Source organism: Salmo salar, chromosome 02 (assembly GCF_965601325.2).
Source record: "Salmo salar chromosome 02, fSalSal1, whole genome shotgun sequence".
NCBI lineage: Eukaryota > Metazoa > Chordata > Actinopteri > Salmoniformes > Salmonidae > Salmo > Salmo salar.
The window spans coordinates 20,747,430-20,767,135 of NC_138292.1; the positions used below are offsets into that span (position 1 = coordinate 20,747,430).

At 46.9% G+C, this 19,706-nt stretch overlaps 1 protein-coding gene and 1 long non-coding RNA gene across 2 annotated transcripts; one reads left to right on the forward strand and one right to left on the reverse strand.

The window, feature by feature from the left end:
- Window positions 1-115: 115 nt before the first annotated feature.
- LOC106573525 (KH homology domain-containing protein 4) lies at window positions 116-9,987 on the reverse strand. Its single transcript, XM_082960628.1, is given in 15 exon segments — window positions 116-1,163; window positions 2,153-2,172; window positions 2,628-2,743; window positions 3,650-3,793; window positions 3,969-4,183; window positions 4,264-4,321; window positions 4,486-4,546; window positions 5,124-5,335; window positions 6,492-6,581; window positions 6,584-6,657; window positions 7,075-7,127; window positions 7,286-7,365; window positions 7,578-7,706; window positions 7,920-8,112; window positions 9,770-9,987. Coding segments are annotated over 15 exon segments (1,803 nt in total). The 5' UTR covers window positions 9,799-9,987; the 3' UTR covers window positions 116-834.
- A 1,003-nt stretch (window positions 9,988-10,990) lies between these two features.
- On the forward strand, window positions 10,991-15,188 carry LOC145860222 (uncharacterized). Its single transcript, XR_014380268.1, has 3 exons — window positions 10,991-11,120; window positions 11,347-12,040; window positions 12,202-15,188. It is a non-coding gene; the product is annotated as an uncharacterized LOC145860222 (long non-coding RNA).
- The last annotated feature ends 4,518 nt before the right edge of the window (window positions 15,189-19,706 follow it).

Consider the following 19,706-nt stretch of genomic DNA (forward strand, 5'->3'; position numbering starts at 1 on the left):
TTCAGATTGCGGGTTGTTTAAGACAACGAGAGATTCACACCTGCTAGTCAGTTAAACCACCCATTTTCTCTCTATTGCATGATCTGTCAAACTGGTCTTGAAATAAACTCTCGTACACAGACATAATGCTCATTTATTCCACAAAAGCATTAGAACAGTTGAGTCAATCATTTTATAAAAGTCCAACGAGCATGTTTGTATGATCTGTACTCAATGAAGGAAGAGGGAGATTTGGACCAAGAAAGAAAATGGGGATGGGGGAAATATATTTTTTGACAAAGAATATTTAGAATGCATTGAAATCTCTTCTACCTCAGTGCTTTTCTACACTAGTAAAACCAGGAGTGGACACATTCCAAATCAACCAATAACAGAAACAGGGCACTATTACCCTCCATGAGTGTCTGTTCCTCAGCTGTCTCCTATACAGAGTTCAGAGTACACTTGAATCTGTGTGGAAGTCTGGGGCATCTTGCTGCTTGTCACCATGTATCCAGTGCGTCAGTCTCCTGGTTGTGCCTGGTTGGCTGGTTGAGTCTGTTGTCTTTGTATGAGCCAGCCAGTCTGTTTAGTCCATTTTACACACACTCTGCTTTACTGCTGAGCGCATGGCAAAACGGTTTTAAGGAAATCTAAGTCATCACAAAAGAAATTCTATCAAGTAGAGGAGCAGGTAGGAGTGATGGTTGAGGGGAAAGGAGAAGAGGGGGGACTGGGGCTCAGTTTGGGGTGTAAAACATCCTTAAGGAACCCTCCAAAAGGCCCTAGGTGTCAGGGGAGGGAGGAGATGGGGGGGGGGGGGGGGGGGGGAGTATGAGGTTTAATACTCCTGTGTTATGGGGCCATCCAGAAGGGCATGGGCTGCTGTGACTGTGCCTGCTGTGTTTTGGCACGTTGGGGAGGCGGAGGGGGGCAGCGGTACCCCAGAGTCCAGCCCGAGGATGACGTGGGGGTGGAGTGGGTCGCCCCAGTGACGTTACCATGGTTACCTGCCCCCAAGGTTTTGGGGGTGGAGTGGTCCTCCTCTTCGTCCGAGGAGTCACCAGCGTACGCCACGAGCCCCGTCTTCATCCTCTTCACTGAGGGATCTGAGAGAGATGAGAGAGAGGGAAAAACAGTGGGAGAAAGAGGGAGGAATGAGGGAGAAAGGAGAGGGGTGCAGGAGAGAGAGAGGGGAGACATACACACAGAGAGAGAACACAACCAAAGACCAGCACAAAGGTTTCAAAAACAACAGTTGGAAGTCAATTGTTTACCAACAGATAGGGAGAGAAAGTTAATAGATTGCATTGTGTTTGGCAGCAGGGGTGAGTTAGGTAGAAGAGGAGGGGCATGGGTCAGCAGCGGCAATCATTGGTCGGTGGGGAGCGGCAGCGTTAGGGCCATCCAATCACGATGCAGGACAGCGCCACAGGAGAAGAGCCCCACCCCCATCCGGCATCCCACCCAGAGAGACATGGAAGAGAAGAAAAACACAGAGAAAGAACACAAAGACAGAGAGGGTCTTGTTAGCGAGGGGGGTCACACACGGGCACAGACACTCCTGTCTGATGACGTCATCAGAAAGGGACGGGCAGCGAGGGGACAGCACCAGCTAGACAGAGAGGGGGACTCCCAATCTGAAATCCATCCCTAGACACCTCCTAGATGTCAGATGATCAGATGCCAGGTGTAAGCAGTACGGTAATAGATCAGCCTTACTCTTCATCAGGCCAATTGTAATTGTCTACATAAGGCTTACACCTATAAAATCCTCTCAGACCTACACAGTGCCTAGGGCTAGGGGTTGGCTTAGGATCAATGAGAGTTACCTGAGGCAGTGGGGGATCGAAGCTTTGCTCAGTTCTTGATTCTGAACTGACTGACTGACTTTCAAAGCAGAACTTATCGAGGAACACTATGCCTGTCTGATGTAATCTGCTATAACCTGTTCTGTCACGTGTGAGAACAGCATGTCTGCATGCAAAATGCTATTTGACTCCGACTACTGACAGCCAAGAGGCCAGGGGGGTGGGCAGCGTGCTTTATGGCTGAGGCCATGGATGGGGAGGGGTCAGGGGGTTACATGGAGTGGGGCCCTTACCCAGGGGGCCTTGCAGCGGCCTCCTCTCCTCCATCTTGGGTGTCATGCCTCCGTTCATCGGAATGGGTGGTGGAGGCATCAGCTGCCTACTGCTGGAGAGAAAGAGGGAGAGAGATGAGGAGGGAAGGAGAGAGAGAGAGAGAGAGAGAGAGAGAGAGAGAGAGAGAGAAGGAGAGAGAGAGAGAGAGAGAGAGGGATAGAGAGAGAGAGAGAGAGAGGGATAGAGGGAAGGAGAGAGAGAGCGAGAGAGATAGAGGGAAGGAGAGAGAGAGAGAGAGAGAGAGAGAGAGAGGGATAGAGGGATAGAGGGATAGAGGGAAGGAGAGAGGGATAGAGGGAAGGAGAGAGAGAGAGAGAGAGAGGGATAGAGGGAAGGAGAGAGAGGGATGGAGAGAGAGAGAGAGGGATAGAGGGAAGGAGAGGAGTCAGTGTTGCACAACATCAATCACAAGCAAACACAAGCCTGCACACACGGTGTGTCCAGCATCTGGGATGAAGGACACTGTTTTAAAGGAGAGCGACTCGTCGCCCCCCCATCTCGTACCTGTCCCTCTCCCTCGGCGGCCCGGAGGAACTCGGTGGCGGGGGTCCTGAAGCCTCTGGGCCGGGGCTGCCCACAGGGAAGCCTGCACCTAAATTAGTCATATGAATGGGTCCATGCTATGAGCAGAAAAACACACAGGCGCATTAGCACACATCCTCCCCTAAATCACTATTATTAATAGTAGGCATATAGCATATAGTTATCTAAACTATTGAATGGAACTGAACTGCAAAGTTAGTATTCCAAAACGTTTTCCTTTTCACTACACCTTATTTAAGCAGCTGAGAATAAAACCATTATTTTAAGTTTATGCATGCTCTGATTGCACATAATCCGGAAATAGGAAAGGACTGTATTAAAGTAACATATCATTAAATCAAGAGGACACATTTAAATTAGGCCTGTGACGACACTAGCATTGCGATATTGGTCCTTTAAAACCCTGCTGTATGTAAAACATGATGTGCTATAGCTTGGAAAATAAATCAGATGACTCTGGGTGAGAACGGAACGATGATTGTTTCCAACATTAGGGCCGTTCTCCTAAAGAAGTTGATCCGTTTCATGTTTTGTTTCCTTGCCATGATACTTACTGGTATCGTACCTGCACTAATTTCAATATATTGAAGTACATCTGATGATTATCCAACAATACCTTTTCAGAATCTCCATAATCTGAAGGTTCTATAAATCCAATAATACATGGACTCAGATAATAACAGCTATGGTTACAATGCTTTTCAACGAACGTCATAATCTACTAGGGAAAAAACAAGTTGACACTGAACAGACACTCAATCTCACTCAACAAGCAAACCTTTTCTATAGAATGCAGACAGGGACTCACAGAATTACAGACAAGAGACAGTGAGAATCATGATGAATTCAGTCTAACAGAAAGAGGAACAGATATCAGATACATGGACAGAAGATAAGAAAAGACAGGAAGACAACAGAAGCAGCAGGGACAGACTGGACGAAGGCAGCACATAAGGTGGAAGAATAAAAGAATGGTAAATCACCTGGTATCCCAGCAGACCGCTGTCCCTCTCGTCTGGCACCTCCTCAGTGAAGCGTCTTTTCTGCGGCGGATTGGCTGAGACCACGGGAGGCGGAGCTTTGGGCGGAACCGGAGCAGTGGGTGGGAAAGGAGAAGGTGGGAGAGTCTGGGGACAAAAAAAGAAGGGAAAAACCCAACTTGGATGCAAAGTATGTTGAATAAATCATACATACAGCCTATCAAGAAAATGTTTTTCAACTACTTTCATAACTCGGATGTAATAGTCTCAATGTACTGTATTATCGGTCCACACAAGTCTAAATCTGATTGACCAGTCTTACCTGTGGTAAAGTGACAGGTGCAGGGGGGAGGGCATACCGGTTGGGAGGGGGGAGACCGGCGGGCACCCCAGGGGGAATGGGAGGGGGGACAGCGTAGGGGGGAGGAATGGGATGAGGGGGAGGTACAGGGAGGGGGTAGCTGGGCTGGTACCCCACTGGGGGGTAGTAAGGGGGCTGGGGGGGCATCCCGTTGGCCATGGGGGGCTGCATAAAGCCTGGAGGAGGAGAGGAACACGTCAGTACATGTTGACACATTGTAGAGACTGTAGAAGAGAAAGAAAGACAGAGTCTGTACCGGGAGTAGGCATCATGACACTCATCTGGTTGAGGAAGACAGAATACTCTGCATGAACCTGGAGGGAAGAGAGAACAGTCAGAGATCCACATGGCAAACAGAGCCCAGCTACATAATACAATGCACTTCACATGGGACAGCTTGAAACAGGGTTTAAGTGAAAGTAGAGCAGTGTACAGAGAACAGAACAGAGTGGCAGTCAGTAAACCATTAGACACTCACCGTCTGCAGCAGGTTGTCACACAGGGTCTTCGCTGCAGCAAGGCCCTCTGGTTTGGGATGACTGGGGAAGAGAGAGGAGTTAAGGTGTGCCTGGTGTCTAAGCTCTGTGTCTCTGAGCTAATACAAATGAACATGGACTTTACTCCCCTAGACTATCCATTAATACTGCTATTTACCTGATGTAGATGTACATGAGTTCAAGGCTCTCTCTGAGTTGATACAGATGAACACGAGTCTAGTCCATGAGACTTACCTGATGTAGATGTACATGAGTTCAAGGCTCTCTCTGAGTTGATACAGATGAACACGAGTCTAGTCCATGAGACTTACCTGATGTAGATGTACATGAGTTCAAGGCTCTCTCTGAGTTGATACAGATGAACACGAGTCTAGTCCATGAGACTTACCTGATGTAGATGTACATGAGTTCAAGGCTCTCTCTGAGTTGATACAGATGAACACGAGTCTAGTCCATGAGACTTACCTGATGTAGATGTACATGAGTTCAAGGCTCTCTCTGAGTTGATACAGATGAACACGAGTCTAGTCCATGAGACTTACCTGATGTAGATGTACATGAGTTCAAGGCTCTCTCTGAGTTGATACAGATGAACACGAGTCTAGTCCATGAGACTTACCTGATGTAGATGTACATCGGTTCGAAGGCCTCTCGCCCAGAGGCAGGCTCCAGACAGCCTGATCCCTTCCCCCTGAGGAAGACCTTGGCTCCAGTCTCACCCTGGATGTGCTGCAGGTAGGAGCTGCCTGGCCCTTCCACCCTCTCCTTCACTGAGAAGCCCTGGATGGCATGCTCCAGACCCACAAACAACTTTTCCTGCACATAGTGCATCTGAAAGGATATGGATGTGAGTCTTAAAGATTCATCAATGACATTGACACACACACACACACACACTGAACGACAATCACACACACACACACACACACTGAACGACAATCACACACACACACTGAACGACAATCACACACACACACTGAACGACAATCACACACACAAACTGAAACCCGGCTGGCTTCCGGGTTTCAGCCACCTACTTTTTCCACTTCATATTATCTTGGCTACTTTTATTTTAAACGTTTCAATTCACTAGTCCGCCGAGCCTCCTCTGGATAGAATGAACGATATGCATCTTCTGGCGATATATTGATAGGATAGGTGTCCGTCAGTCACATAGCGAGCGATGACAGGGAAACGCAATGTGCCGTACAATGTGTGTGCACTGCGGTTGGTTGCAGTCTAATTTCTTTACACAGAGGAAGGAGAGAGCATGATGCTGGTGAATTTGCACACCCCACGTGGCGTACGTACGTGGCAACGCCCCGAGCAGCGGACGTACGCGGTAACGCCCCGCGTAACGGACATACGCGGTAACGCCCCACACAGCGGAGGCGGTAACGCCCCACACAGCGGAGGCGGTAACGCCCCACACAGCGGAGGCGGTAACGCCCCACACAGCGGAGGCGGTAACGCCCCACACAGCGGAGGCGGTAACGCCCCACACAGCGGACGCGGTAACGCCCCACACAGCGGACGCGGTAACGCCCCACACAGCGGACGCTGTATTTTCTTTTGCGTGTTTCACATAGCCAGCCACGTGGAGCATAGCAGACTATTTACTGGGCTTTGATTGACAACTGAACAGCAAGCGTTGACTAGTTTAGAAAAAGTGTCAAACTGACTAAATGAAGTCAATCTCCTATATCCCTTTGCCATTCATAAATCATACAGCGTGGTTATACTGCATGTCCATGGTGTCGTAAACCAAAGGATTCCCTAGGTTTCCTTTCCTAAGATGTCGGGACTAAAGTCACTGTAAATAAGACTTTTATCTCAAGACCAGACATGTTAAATGCTCTCTTACTTAGAAAATAGTCCTGATCATATAAGCCTAGGCCATACCCCCAAACAACTAATTCATTCATTTTCAGTAAATTCAAATTGCCCTGGCTGGCTACTCTATGTACTTGTGGAAAACACTGCTTACCCCAGACTGGAAGTGTGGTCTGTGATGGTGGTTGATGGGGGGCAGTGAGGGGGGCTGGGGTTTGTGTTGCTGGTAGACTGGGACTGGGCTCCGGTTCCGCTGTAGGAGGAGGTGGCCGCCTTCACCACTCCATTAGTGATGATCTCCTTGATACGGTTCACAGCTCCTAGATAGATAGATAGATAGATAGATAGATAGATAGATAGATAGATAGATAGATAGATAGATAGATAGATAGATAGATAGATAGATAGATAGATAGATAGATAGATAGATAGATAGATAGATAGATAGATAGATAGATAGATAGATAGATAGATAGATAGATAGATAGATAGATAGATAGATAGATAGATAGATAGATAGATAGATAGATAGATAGATAGATAGATAGATAGATAGATAGATAGATAGATAGAGAGATAGAGAGATAGAGAGATAGAGAGATAGAGAGAGATAGAGAGATAGAGAGAGAGAGAGATTGGATCGTCACAACATAGAAAGTCAGGAAAGAAGGACCCTAATGTTCATAAATAGTGATAATCTTAATCAAATTAGGTGAGGTAAATAGAGATGTACTGACTGTCGACAAGCTCCCTGGTCTGGCCCTGGACGTGGAGATAGAGGGGTCGGTCCCTGACGACAGAGAGAGAAGCAGTCGGTCAGTAGCCTAAGACTTGGTTGTATGATGCAATCAGACAACAGATCTACTTGTCTGTATGGAGAAAAGTAAATACCAGTAACCTCCTTGGTAGATCAGTGTGGTAATAAAGAAGGTGTGAAGCAGGACTCACCCTTGTGGAGCCTTGTACTTCTCCACTGCTGCCATGTATCGCCCCCTGGTGGACACAGCAGCACCGCTCACTTTGCTGATCTTCACACAATAGAATGAAGTAGAAGCTGGTCATTTACTGTCCTCAAGTGAGACACTTTCAGTCCCATACTGGTTTACATGACACTGATCCAGTCTGTACATGTGCGTGTCACACAGAGAAAGAGCTGGGTAAACATAGCAGTAAGTTTGACTGTTGACCAGATTAATCAATCAATGGGTCTAAAGATCATAATGATGTCATGGACTCTGACCTCGTCCTGTGTCTGTCCGCGGGTCAGCAGGTTCCGGCAGGGGAGAGGAACGTCGTTGATCTCCACCTCCGCCACAACCAGGTCATCCTTCGCTTTCATAGGAGGCTGGGGCTTCCCTGCACCCACAACCTAGTGATGACAGAGATTAATTTTTATGTGCCGCATGCTAACATTTACAACAATATCTCTCTAAAAGAGAGAGAATAAGAGCGAGGGGATTACAGAATTTGGAGGCGAGAGAGGGACAGACAAGAAAGACAGAGAGAAGAGAGCTTACAGGTGAGAGACCTAAAGCATTTCTAATGTTTTCAGTGTAAGAGGTTTCCTGACCCTTACCCTTACCTTGTCTGGGTGTCCCGACGGACCAGACGGTCCTATCTGGGAGGGCTTGAGCTTGCCCTTGGCTACCAGCATAGCGTTGATCTTAGCTGCCACAGCAGCTGCAGCGTCCAGAGCCCCTGTAGGAGCCGGCTCCGCCTCCCCCATCTGGTCTGAACCAGGACCTGGGCCAGGCTGGTCCCATTTACTACGGCGACTGAGGAACAAAGAGGGGAGCGGGGTGGGGAACAGAGAGAGGGGGGAGGGGTAGTGAAAGAGGGAGGGAGAGAGAGAAAGAGGGCAATGGTAAGTGGAAGGGATGGGAGAAGCAGAGGGAGAATGGAGGGAAGTGCAAAAGCAGCAATCACAAGGCCTCTCCCCACCCGTTTCTGTAAAAAGCTGGAGGGATGGGTGCTGGAGAAACGTTGGCCTAACAACTCTCAGACAGAGCTATGGATGAAAAAAACTGACCATCTATGATATAAAAATTATAGTTTTAACCATTAACCGTTTTAACCATTTGAGGCTATACAGTTTGTTTACATTTGTTTGTTTACATATACATTTTGTTTTACTCTCATGTCGTCTCACGACCAATTTCACGTGTTAGTTATATGCCTCCCGAGTGGCGCAGCGGTCTAAGGCACTGCATCGCAGTGCTGCGGCGTCACTATAGCCTGGGGTTCGATCCCTGGCGGTGTCACAACCAGCCGTGACCTGGAGTCCAATAGGGCAGCGCAAAAATGGCCCAGCGTCATCCGGGTTTGAGGAGGGTTTGGCCGCGGGGGCTTTACTTGGCTCATCGTGCTCTAGCAACTCCTTGTGGCGGGTCAGGCACCTGCAGGCTGACTTCAGTCCTCAGTTGAACAGTGTTTCCACCAACACATTGGTGTGGCTGGCTTCCGGGTTAAGCGAGCAGGTGTAAAGAAGTGCAGTTTGACAGGTCGTGTTTCAGAGGATGCATGACTTGACCTTCGCCTCTCCCAAGTCCGTTGGGGAGTTGCGATGAGACAAGATCGTAATATCACGAAATTGGGGAGAAACTTTGAAAGCAAATCTAAGAAGCAGTAGATGTTTTATGTGGCTATTTCTGTGCTTCCCGTTTTTAAGTTGTTTTTGTGTCTTTTACATTTGGTTTTGTACACCAGCTTCAAACAGCTGAAAATACAATATTTTTGGTTATAGAAAATATATTTCACAGGGGATTAGATGGTACAATGATTCTCTACACTGTGCCTGCTTGTTTTGTCAAACTAAAATTAGGAACTTACTACAATTATAGCAATCAGGAAATCATTAACTTAAAATTAAAATAAAAAATGGATGTAGCAACTGCAGGTTGCCCCTTAAATGACCATATCAATTACAGGGTTCAGAGAGGTCGTAGGCTAACAAGTTAGTTTAGTCTTTGCCATCTAACGTTACAATTAATGTTAACTTTGTGGATTGAATTGATGTTGTTGACTTGCTAACGTTAGTTAGCTAGTTATCCAACAGTTTTGTTCACGTCGCTGTGCTTAACGTTAGTTAGCTAGCTACTAGCAACCATATGTAGTTAGCTACTGTAACTTACCAAAACGACAGTTAGCGAGCTAACTAATAGTTCGCTAACTAATAGATAACTAGGTAACCAACTCACATCGATTTTCAAAAAATAAACGTATCACCCAACGGCGCTCTTAGCTAGCATAACCAACCACTTTCTAAACTGGGTAGCGACAGCTAGCTAGCTACACCGTTGGCTACTAAGCATACCCCACGTAGCTAGCTACAAGCACTCCGCCATTACAAATGAACTAGCTAGCTTTGTGCTGCCTGCTGCTAAGTCAGTGTTGAGCAAGTCTGTGGTAAAATGCTACGTTCTTTCAACTCACCCGCCGTTTTGCGTTCCACAAAATGACATCAATCTCCTATTTGGTTGAATTTCTCTTTGCGTAAAAACACTAACGTTAATACTGACTCCGCCAGACTTTCAAGATCGCTTGTCCAGACAGTGGAGTACTGCAAGAGCTTTCAATCTATGCGATATCGTTCCCACTTCCTGTTTTGGGGGGAAAGGACCGGTGCTGTGTTGAATTTTGCTTCCCTCACACAGATAATTTTTCTTCAATCATGTGCGACGCTAGGGGACGCAGTGAGCAGCTCGAGATGAGCAGGCCGCGTCTGACCGGATGATGAGGTCCTGTGGCTGCCTGCTATCATCGTTTTCCTGCCACCCCAGGTGAGTGTTGCGGATATGAACCAGATTAATGTCGCATCAGGTTTCCTAAATGAAACCCCACAGCACACGGCTTGGTCTACGTGGAAATGTAGGACCAGACATCTTACAAGCAGGATGCTGAGGTGATGATGCCAGAGCCAGGTAAACTATGGTTGTTAGCTAGGTAAATTATGGTTGTTGTCAGCACGTGGGGTTGTGTCTTTCTGTGTTTAAAAACAATAACATTGGCCCCGTTGCAGTTTATTGCATGTGTCAAATGTATTGTTGTCAACTTTTTTCAAGATGTGTGGTCCTTTGTGGACCGTTTAATTAGCCTAACTGTTTATTGACCTTTTTCAGTAAACTGATTTCCCCTCCAAGTGCATGTTGCTTCTTAAAAACCCGTTTGCCTAGCTACCGTTGCTAACCATGATTTATTTATTTAACATGATTCACTCTGAATAGCTCAGGAATGTCTCTCCTTCCTGTACTTTGTAAGTAGGCTATCAGCCAAGTTTAACCTTTTTTAATCACCTTGGCAATTAGATCATGGATCTGCAGGCTAAAATTAAATACCCAGTGCCACATAGGCTTAGCCTAATTTTACTGCTTATGTTTGAGTTTGGGTTATCAGGTCCTATGCCTTATTATGCATAATGTCTTGTCTATTCTGTTCTAGTGTTGAGTACACTGGTGGTCTAGCCATCATCAGGTGAGTATCATTTTAATACCACACACTCTTCATTTTTAGACATTGAATTATATTCAAGTTACCTAATGTAGACTTTTGGTGTGGCAGACTGGGCACTGTCTTGAAATATACACTTTGGGTGCTTTGCCAAAACATATCCCACAATTTGTTGAAATTCTATGCTACTGCATGTGTTCACAGAGGTTCTACTGATGCCCACTCTGACCGTGGAGCCTTCAGGACGACAGGTGTACACTGAGGACACAGTCTCCTTGGCGTGTCAGTTACCTGGCCTCTCTGGGCTGGGCTGGCAGTTCTACTGGCACAAAGACAGGTGTGACCTCCGGCTCCCTCTTTATGTTGCTTCTCTGATGGTTTATAATGGAGGTCGGGAGGTGTGATAGATTTCACTTCATTCTAATAGAATGTGGGTGTTAGGCTACTTGTTGTATCCATCACTCCCTGAGTGATGATAGTAAAACATGGCACTGGATAACTGTGTACAGGAACTGGAATGTACTAACAAGTGGAACGAACTAATGCTCATAACACTATATTAGGCAGGACACTGGCCCTGTGGAGCAGATGTGGAGCAGAGTTGGAGGTGGGGCGGTCTACCAACTGTGGCGTGCCTCTGTCACACACACAGGCCAGTACTGGTGCAGAGCAGGGAGAGGACAGCCAGTCTTCTACACCCAATACAGCCAGGCAGTCTCTGTTAATGTCATTGGAGAGTAGCACATGTCTTGCATGTAGTGTCATGCTCTTTTTCATAGATTACTTGACAAGCCCCACTCGTTACTCTAGCTCTTGTCAGTGACAATTGGAATATATTTCACTTCTCTACTTCTTTGTAATCTATAATTTTCTCAACTTCCTCCTCTAATCAATCTGTGTAATCAATATCCTCTCCAGAGCTCTTCACATCAGTGACTTTGTCAGCATCTCCTTCGACCGTGGTCAAAGAGGGCGGGGCTTTCAACCTCACCTGTGAGGCCCAGCTTAGCAACTGCAAACTGAGCCAACATCATGGTAACCACAGTCTACATAGTCACCCTGATCCCGACCGTAACTGGACCACAGTGGTTGTAACATTCTCCTTCCTGAGGGACGGCTGGCCAGTGGCCAGGGACTCTGTCAGTGGTATGTACAGCGTAGCGAGGGCTTCTAGCTGTCACATGGGGACCTACAGCTGTGTGGCCAGAGCAGGCAGGGCCAGGAGGAGCAGCCAGGAGATCAGCATCACACTAGACAGTGAGTTCATACTATATCACCGGAATGTTTAGTTTGCCAGTTGCCGTAGGTTTTCATTCCTCATTGCTGGTCTGAAATCATATAAATTATTCTGGTGCCAAAACTGCCACTCTTTACCGTTCACTTTGTATCCTGATCTCTCTCATGCTGCCTTCATCCAGACCTGTCTCTGATACTGCTCACCTGCTTTGGCACCTTCCTGATCCTCTCCGTGGCTCCATTGGCATTTCTTGTGAGACTATACGCGATGAGACATAAGTGGCGGCATAGTGGATCTTAGTCTGACTCTTGAGTCTCTGGGACTGAGTCAGTTCAACACCTATCTCTTCTCTTTGTGTGACCATGCAGTGTGGCAGCTCAGAGCCAGAGGACAAGGAGAATTGCAGTGCAATGAGTGCAGTACAATACAGGGACCAAAATGAGAGGGAGGACAGGTGAGACGTGCTGTGAGAACTCATGTAGTTCACATGGCTGTATTAGTGCACAGGTGTAGGATCTTAATTTGATCACCCTGTTGCATGTTTTTTACTCAAAAGATTAAAACAGATGTTTTAATGTAATCTTGCAGATGTATCTGGACCCAGCTGACTTGAGAAACTTTCTATCATTTATTACAAAATTGGAGTGTAGAATAATAAACATATAATTATTTGGAGAATTTTGACCAAAGAATGTTTTTGTTTTATTTTCACTGTGGCACTCAAATAATGCATTGATTCGACACTGCAACATGCCTGTATTGTCAAATAGAGCCAACTCTTTTCTCATAACAGGTTCCATATGTTTTAAAGAAATAACTGCCCACCACCAGTTGATTAAATGTGTGTGTGTGAATCTCAACAGTGTAAGGCAAGCTATAATATGTTTGCCCTTATGTTCCATTTATTGGTGAATTGTTAGACCTAAAGGGTTGTATGATGAATGAGCCAAGATCTGAGAATTGCATTCTGTCTCCATATAAACTCACAAAAAAAGGACCCTGTCTTTCAAAGATAATTCGTAAAAATCCAAATAACTTCACAGATCTTCATTGTAAAGGGTTTAAACACTGTTTCCCATGCTTGTTCAATGAACCATAAACAATTAATGAACATGTACCTGTGGAACGGTCGTTAAGACACTAACAGCTTACAGACGGTAGGCAATTAAGGTCACAGTTATGAAAACTTAGGACACTAAAGAGGCCTTTCTACTGACTCTGAAAAACACAGAAAGAAAGATGCAGGGTCCCTGCTCATCTTGCAGCATGCCTAAGGCAAGTTTCCGGCAGGAGGCATGAGGACTGCAGATGTGGCCAGGGCAATAAATTGCAATGTCCGTACTGTGAGACGCCTAAGACAGCGCTACACAGAGACAGGACAGACAGCTGATCGCCCTCGCAGTGGCAGACCACGTGTAACATCACCTGCACAGGATTGGTACATCCAAACATCACACCTGCGGGACAGGTACAGGATGGCAACAACAACTGCCCGAGTTACACCAGGAACGCACAATCCCTCCATCAGTGCTCAGACTGTCCGCAATAGGCTGAGAGAGGCTGGACTGAGGGCTTGTAGGCCTGTTGTAAGGCAGGTCCTCACCAGACATCACCGGCAACAACGTCTCCTATGGTCACAAACCCACCGTCGCTGGACCAGACAGGACTGGCAAAAAGTGCTCATCACTGACGAGTCGCGGTTTTGTCTCACCAGGCGTGATGGTCGGATTCACGTTTATCGTCGAAGGAATGAGCGTTACACCGAGGCCTGTACTCTGGAACGGGATCGATTTGGAGGTGGAGGGTCCGTCATGGTCTGGTGCGGTGTGTCACAGCATCATCGGACTGAGCTTGTTGTCATTGCAGGCGATCTCAACGCTGTGCTTTACAGGGAAAACATCCTCCTCCCTCATGTGGTACCCTTCCTGCAGGCTCATCCTGACATGATCCTCCAGCATGACAATGCCACCAGCCATACTGCTCATTCTGTGCGTGATTTCCTGCAAGACAGGAATGTCAGCGTTCTGCCATGGCCAGCAAAAAGCCCGGATCTCAATCCCATTGAGCACGTCTGGGTCCTGTTGGATCGGAGGGTGAGGGCCAGGGCCATTCCCCCCCAAAATGTCCGGGAACTTGCAGGTGCCTTGGTGGAAGAGTGGGGTAACATCTCACAGCAAGAACTGGCAAATCTGGTGCAGTCCATGAGGAGGAGATGCACTGCAGTACTTAATGCAGCTGGTGGCCACACCAGATACTGACTGTTACTTTTGATTTTGACTTTGTTCAGGGACACATTATTCAATTTCTGTTAGTCACATGTCTGTGGAACTTGTTCGGTTTATGTCTCAGTTGTTGAATCTTGTTATGTTCATACAAATACATCATGAACAGGTTTTCGATTGCATTCGCTAAAATAAACCCTACCCAAACATGTTTGCTGAAAATAAACGCAGTTGACAGTGAGAGGACGTTTCTTTTTTTGCTGAGTTTATTTTGAAGTGTAAGTTCGGGAATGGGGTTCAGATGAGCTAAGTGTCAATAGGTCAGGGGAGCTTTGATGCCCAACTTGACAAGGGAGGACGGTTTATGGGCAGAGACATGGAAAGAGGGAGAGACGGAGGGATATGCTGCTTTGACATAGACAAAATTTAGCCACTTGTCCTTCGATATTACAACGACAGAAGAAGTTAGCGCAAACAACAAACACTCCCTTCCCGATAGAAGAGCACTAATATGTACAGATCTTTTTTTTCAAACCATGCTGCGCGATGCTCCTCAGCTCAGCAACAAAACAATAACAGCTGTGGTGGGGTGGCCAGTGGCGCTGTTTGCCCCTACTGCGGATTCCATCTTTAAGGCTCTCCTGGAGGATGGTTGGCCACCCTTCACAGCCTATAAAATATTGCAGCATTAAGCCTATAATTACAAGCAAATACTTTATATACTGCTCCAAAAAATAAAGGGAACACTTAAACAACACATCCTAGATCTGAATGAAATAAATAATCTTATTAAATACTTTTTTCTTTACATAGTTGAATGTGCTGACAACAAAATCACACAAAAATAATCAATGGAAATCCAATTTATCAACCCATGGAGGTCTGGATTTGGAGTCTCACTCAAAATTAAAGTGGAAAACCACACTACAGGCTGATCCAACTTTGATGTAATGTCCTTAAAACAAGTCAAAATGAGGCTCAGTAGTGTGTGTGGCCTCCACGTGCCTGTATGACCTCCCTACAACGCCTGGGCATGCTCCTGATGAGGTGGCGGATGGTCTCCTGAGGGATCTCCTCCCAGACCTGGACTAAAGCATCCGCCAACTCCTGGACAGTCTGTGGTGCAACGTGGCGTTGGTGGATGGAGCGAGACATGATGTCCCAGATGTGCTCAATTGGATTCAGGTCTGGGGAACGGGCGGGCCAGTCCATAGCATCAATGCCTTCCTCTTGCAGGAACTGCTGACACACTCCAGCCACATGAGGTCTAGCATTGTCTTGCATTAGGAGGAACCCAGGGCCAACCGCACCAGCATATGGTCTCACAAGGGGTCTGAGGATCTCATCTCGGTACCTAATGGCAATCAGGCTACCTCTGGCGAGCACATGGAGGACTGTGCGGCCCCCCAAAGAAATGCCACCCCACACCATGACTGACCCACCGCCAAACCGGTCATGCTGGAGGATGTTGCAGGCAGCAGAACGTTCTCCACGGCGTCTCCAGACTCTGTCACGTCTGTCACGTGCTCAGTGTGAACCTGCTTTCATCTGTGAACAGCACAGGGCGCCAGTGGCGAATTTGCCAATCTTGGTGTTCTCTGGCAAATGCCAAACGTCCTGCACGGTGTTGGGCTGTAAGCACAACCCCCACCTGTGGACGTCAGGCCCTCATACCACCCTCATGGAGTCTGTTTCTGACCGTTTGAGCAGACACAGGCACATTTGTGGCCTGCTGGAGGTCATTTTGCAGGGCTCTGGCAGTGCTTCTCCTGCTCCTCCTTGCACAAAGGCGGAGGTAGCGGTCCTGCTGCTGGGTTGTTGCCCTCCTACGGCCTCCTCCACGTCTCCTGATGTACTGGCCTGTCTCCTGGTAGCGCCTCCATGCTCTGGACACTACGCTTACAGACACAGCAAACCTTCTTGCCACAGCTCGCATTGATGTGCCATCCTGGATGAGCTGCACTACCTGAGCCACTTGTGTGGGTTGTAGACTCCATCTCATGCTACCACTAGAGTGAATGCACCGCCAGCATTCAAAAGTGACCAAAACATCAGCCAGGAAGCATAGGAACTGAGAAGTGGTCTGTGGTCCCCACCTGCAGAACCACTCCTTTATTGGGGGTGTCTTGCTAATTGCCTATAATTTCCACCTGTTGTCTATTCCATTTGCACAACAGCATGTGAAATTTATTGTCAACCAGTGTTGCTTCCTTAGTGGACAGTTTGATTTCACAGAAGTGTGATTGACTTGGAGTTACATTGTGTTGTTTAAGTGTTCCCTTTATTTTTTTGAGCAGTGTATTTATTTATAAAATAATTTACTCATTCAATGAATCAGGGATCAAATAGATTTATTAGGCTAATTCAAAGCAAGGTAACTAACTAAGATCTGTTTATCTATAACCTTGTAAGGCTAAAATATTCTGGTTTCAGTGGAGATCTATTGACAGCATGGGAGATATTTGTCAACTAGGCTATTCTAAGAATATATTTTAAAGTTGTCAGAATGACATAGCCAATGTTGAACAGAGGGAATTCCAGCTTTCCACACAGAATAATTTTTCAACTCCCAATATTCAGCGCTGTAGAGACGGTTGGTCTCTACAGGAGTATGTGGCATTGGTTTATTAAAGATGGAGTCTGCAGTAGGGGGAAACGGATCCAATGGCCGCCCTTCCACTGTTCCTATACATTTTGTTGATAAGCTGAGGAGCGTCACACAGCATTACGGATTCCAGCTTTAAGGCACCAGTTCATCAACTGCTTGTCAGTCATTTGCAGTTTGAGTACCGGTGACATTAATACATGATAATGTTAAATAGTTAACTGCCGAGATAACTACTAACTACATATGGTGTAGCCTGGCTAGTTATCTAATTAGTCTGTTGTCTATCATTATTTTATAGGCTAGGCCTACCTGCTGCAATGTCTCTCTCTCTCTCTACTCTGGCCGACTCACACTGGCCGACTCACACTGGCACACATGCAGGTGATGCGCACAGCTGCACACCATGACTTTTCCAGGATTTTCATGACTGTACAAACCCTGTTTGCTGACCAAAATGTGTGTTAACTGTGTAAATAACTCACTAATTAGCACCAAATATCAACATGTGCACACACGGCTACACACAGCTCTTTGCTTTGATCTCAAATGCTCACAACCCGGGATGATTGAAAGACTGCTCCTACCTGTCAATTCAATACAATCCTACTCGATGCAGTCTGCAGAAATTTGGAGAACAGCAATACGTCGCATTCAGGGGGGAAAATGTTCCAACTCTGATCCAATTGTAATTGTTTGATATTGCAATGTTTTTTGTGTGATTGTTTTACTTGTCCATTTGGACAACTCAAATCTGTATTCTTCTTGTCCGACTTTTTTAAATTATTTTTTTTACAAGCGTAAATGTCAAGCCCTGGAGAAGGATGGAGAGACATGCCATATTTACAGTCTTTACTAGTAAGAGCCCATGTGCGAACTGCGGTGCCTATGTAGGTTTATGTAACCTCCAGCCTTCAAGGCACGCAAGCCTGGGTCTCGCCTGATGTTGGCGGCTGACACAGAAGTGTGAAGACAGGGGACGTGGCGGGGAGGAGGGTTCCTCATGGTGGGGGTGCCATACGGTGAACAAAGAGACTCTGTCTGTTCCCTGGTTTGAGTGTTTGCTGTCAAACCAGCGATTACGAGTAGGGGAGTTTTGAACAGGTTTTCAATTGCATTCGCTAAAATAAACCCTACCCTAATACTTTGATAAATGTTGTTACCACATTAAATGATGTAGTAAGTAACCATGTGTCAGTTGTGACCGGTTGTGATGCTTCAGGGAGTCAATAAATTCAGTTTCTTTGCTCACACAGCTTGGCCTACAGGACATGAGTAACTCCACACAGCTTGGCCTACAGGACATGAGTAACTCACACAGCTTGGCCTACAGGACATGAGTAACACACAGCTTGGCCTACAGGACATGAGTAACACACACAGCTTGGCCTACAGGACATGAGTAACTACAGGACATGAGTAACTCACACAGCTTGGCCTACAGGACATGAGTAACTCACACAGCTTGGCCTACAGGACATGAGTAACTCACACAGCTTGGCCTACAGGACATGAGTAACTAACACAGCTTGGCCTACAGGACATGAGTAACTCACACAGCTTGGCCTACAGGACATGAGTAACTCACTCAGCTTGGCCTACAGGACATGAGTAACACACAGCTTGGCCTACAGGACATGAGTAACACACAGCTTGGCCTACAGGACATGAGTAACACACACAGCTTGGCCTACAGGACATGAGTAACACACAGCTTGGCCTACAGGACATGAGTAACTCACTCAGCTTGGCCTACAGGACATGAGTAACACACAGCTTGGCCTACAGGACATGAGTAACACACAGCTTGGCCTACAGGACATGAGTAAGTCACACAGCTTGGCCTACAGGACATGAGTAACTCACACAGCTTGGCCTACAGGACATGAGTAAGTCACACAGCTTGGCCTACAGGACATGAGTAAGTCACACAGCTTGGCCTACAGGACATGAGTAACTCACACAGCTTGGCCTACAGGACATGAGTAACACACAGCTTGGCCTACAGGACATGAGTAACACACAGCTTGGCCTACAGGACATGAGTAACACACAGCTTGGCCTACAGGACATGAGTAACTCACTCAGCTTGGCCTACAGGACATGAGTAACACACAGCTTGGCCTACAGGACATGAGTAACACACAGCTTGGCCTACAGGACATGAGTAACTCACTCAGCTTGGCCTACAGGACATGAGTAACACACAGCTTGGCCTACAGGACATGAGTAAGTCACACAGCTTGGCCTACAGGACATGAGTAACTCACACAGCTTGGCCTACAGGACATGAGTAAGTCACACAGCTTGGCCTACAGGACATGAGTAAGTCACACAGCTTGGCCTACAGGACATGAGTAACTCACACAGCTTGGCCTACAGGACATGAGTAACACACAGCTTGGCCTACAGGACATGAGTAACACACAGCTTGGCCTACAGGACATGAGTAACACACAGCTTGGCCTACAGGACATGAGTAACACACAGCTTGGCCTACAGGACATGAGTAACACACAGCTTGGCCTACAGGACATGAGTAACTCACACAGCTTGGCCTACAGGACATGAGTAACTCACACAGCTTGGCCTACAGGACATGAGTAACTCACACAGCTTGGCCTACAGGACATGAGTAACACACAGCTTGGCCTACAGGACATGAGTAACACACACAGCTTGGCCTACAGGACATGAGTAACACACAGCTTGGCCTACAGGACATGAGTAACTCACTCAGCTTGGCCTACAGGACATGAGTAACACACAGCTTGGCCTACAGCACATGAGTAACTCACACAGCTTGGCCTACAGGACATGAGTAACTCACACAGCTTGGCCTACAGGACATGAGTAACT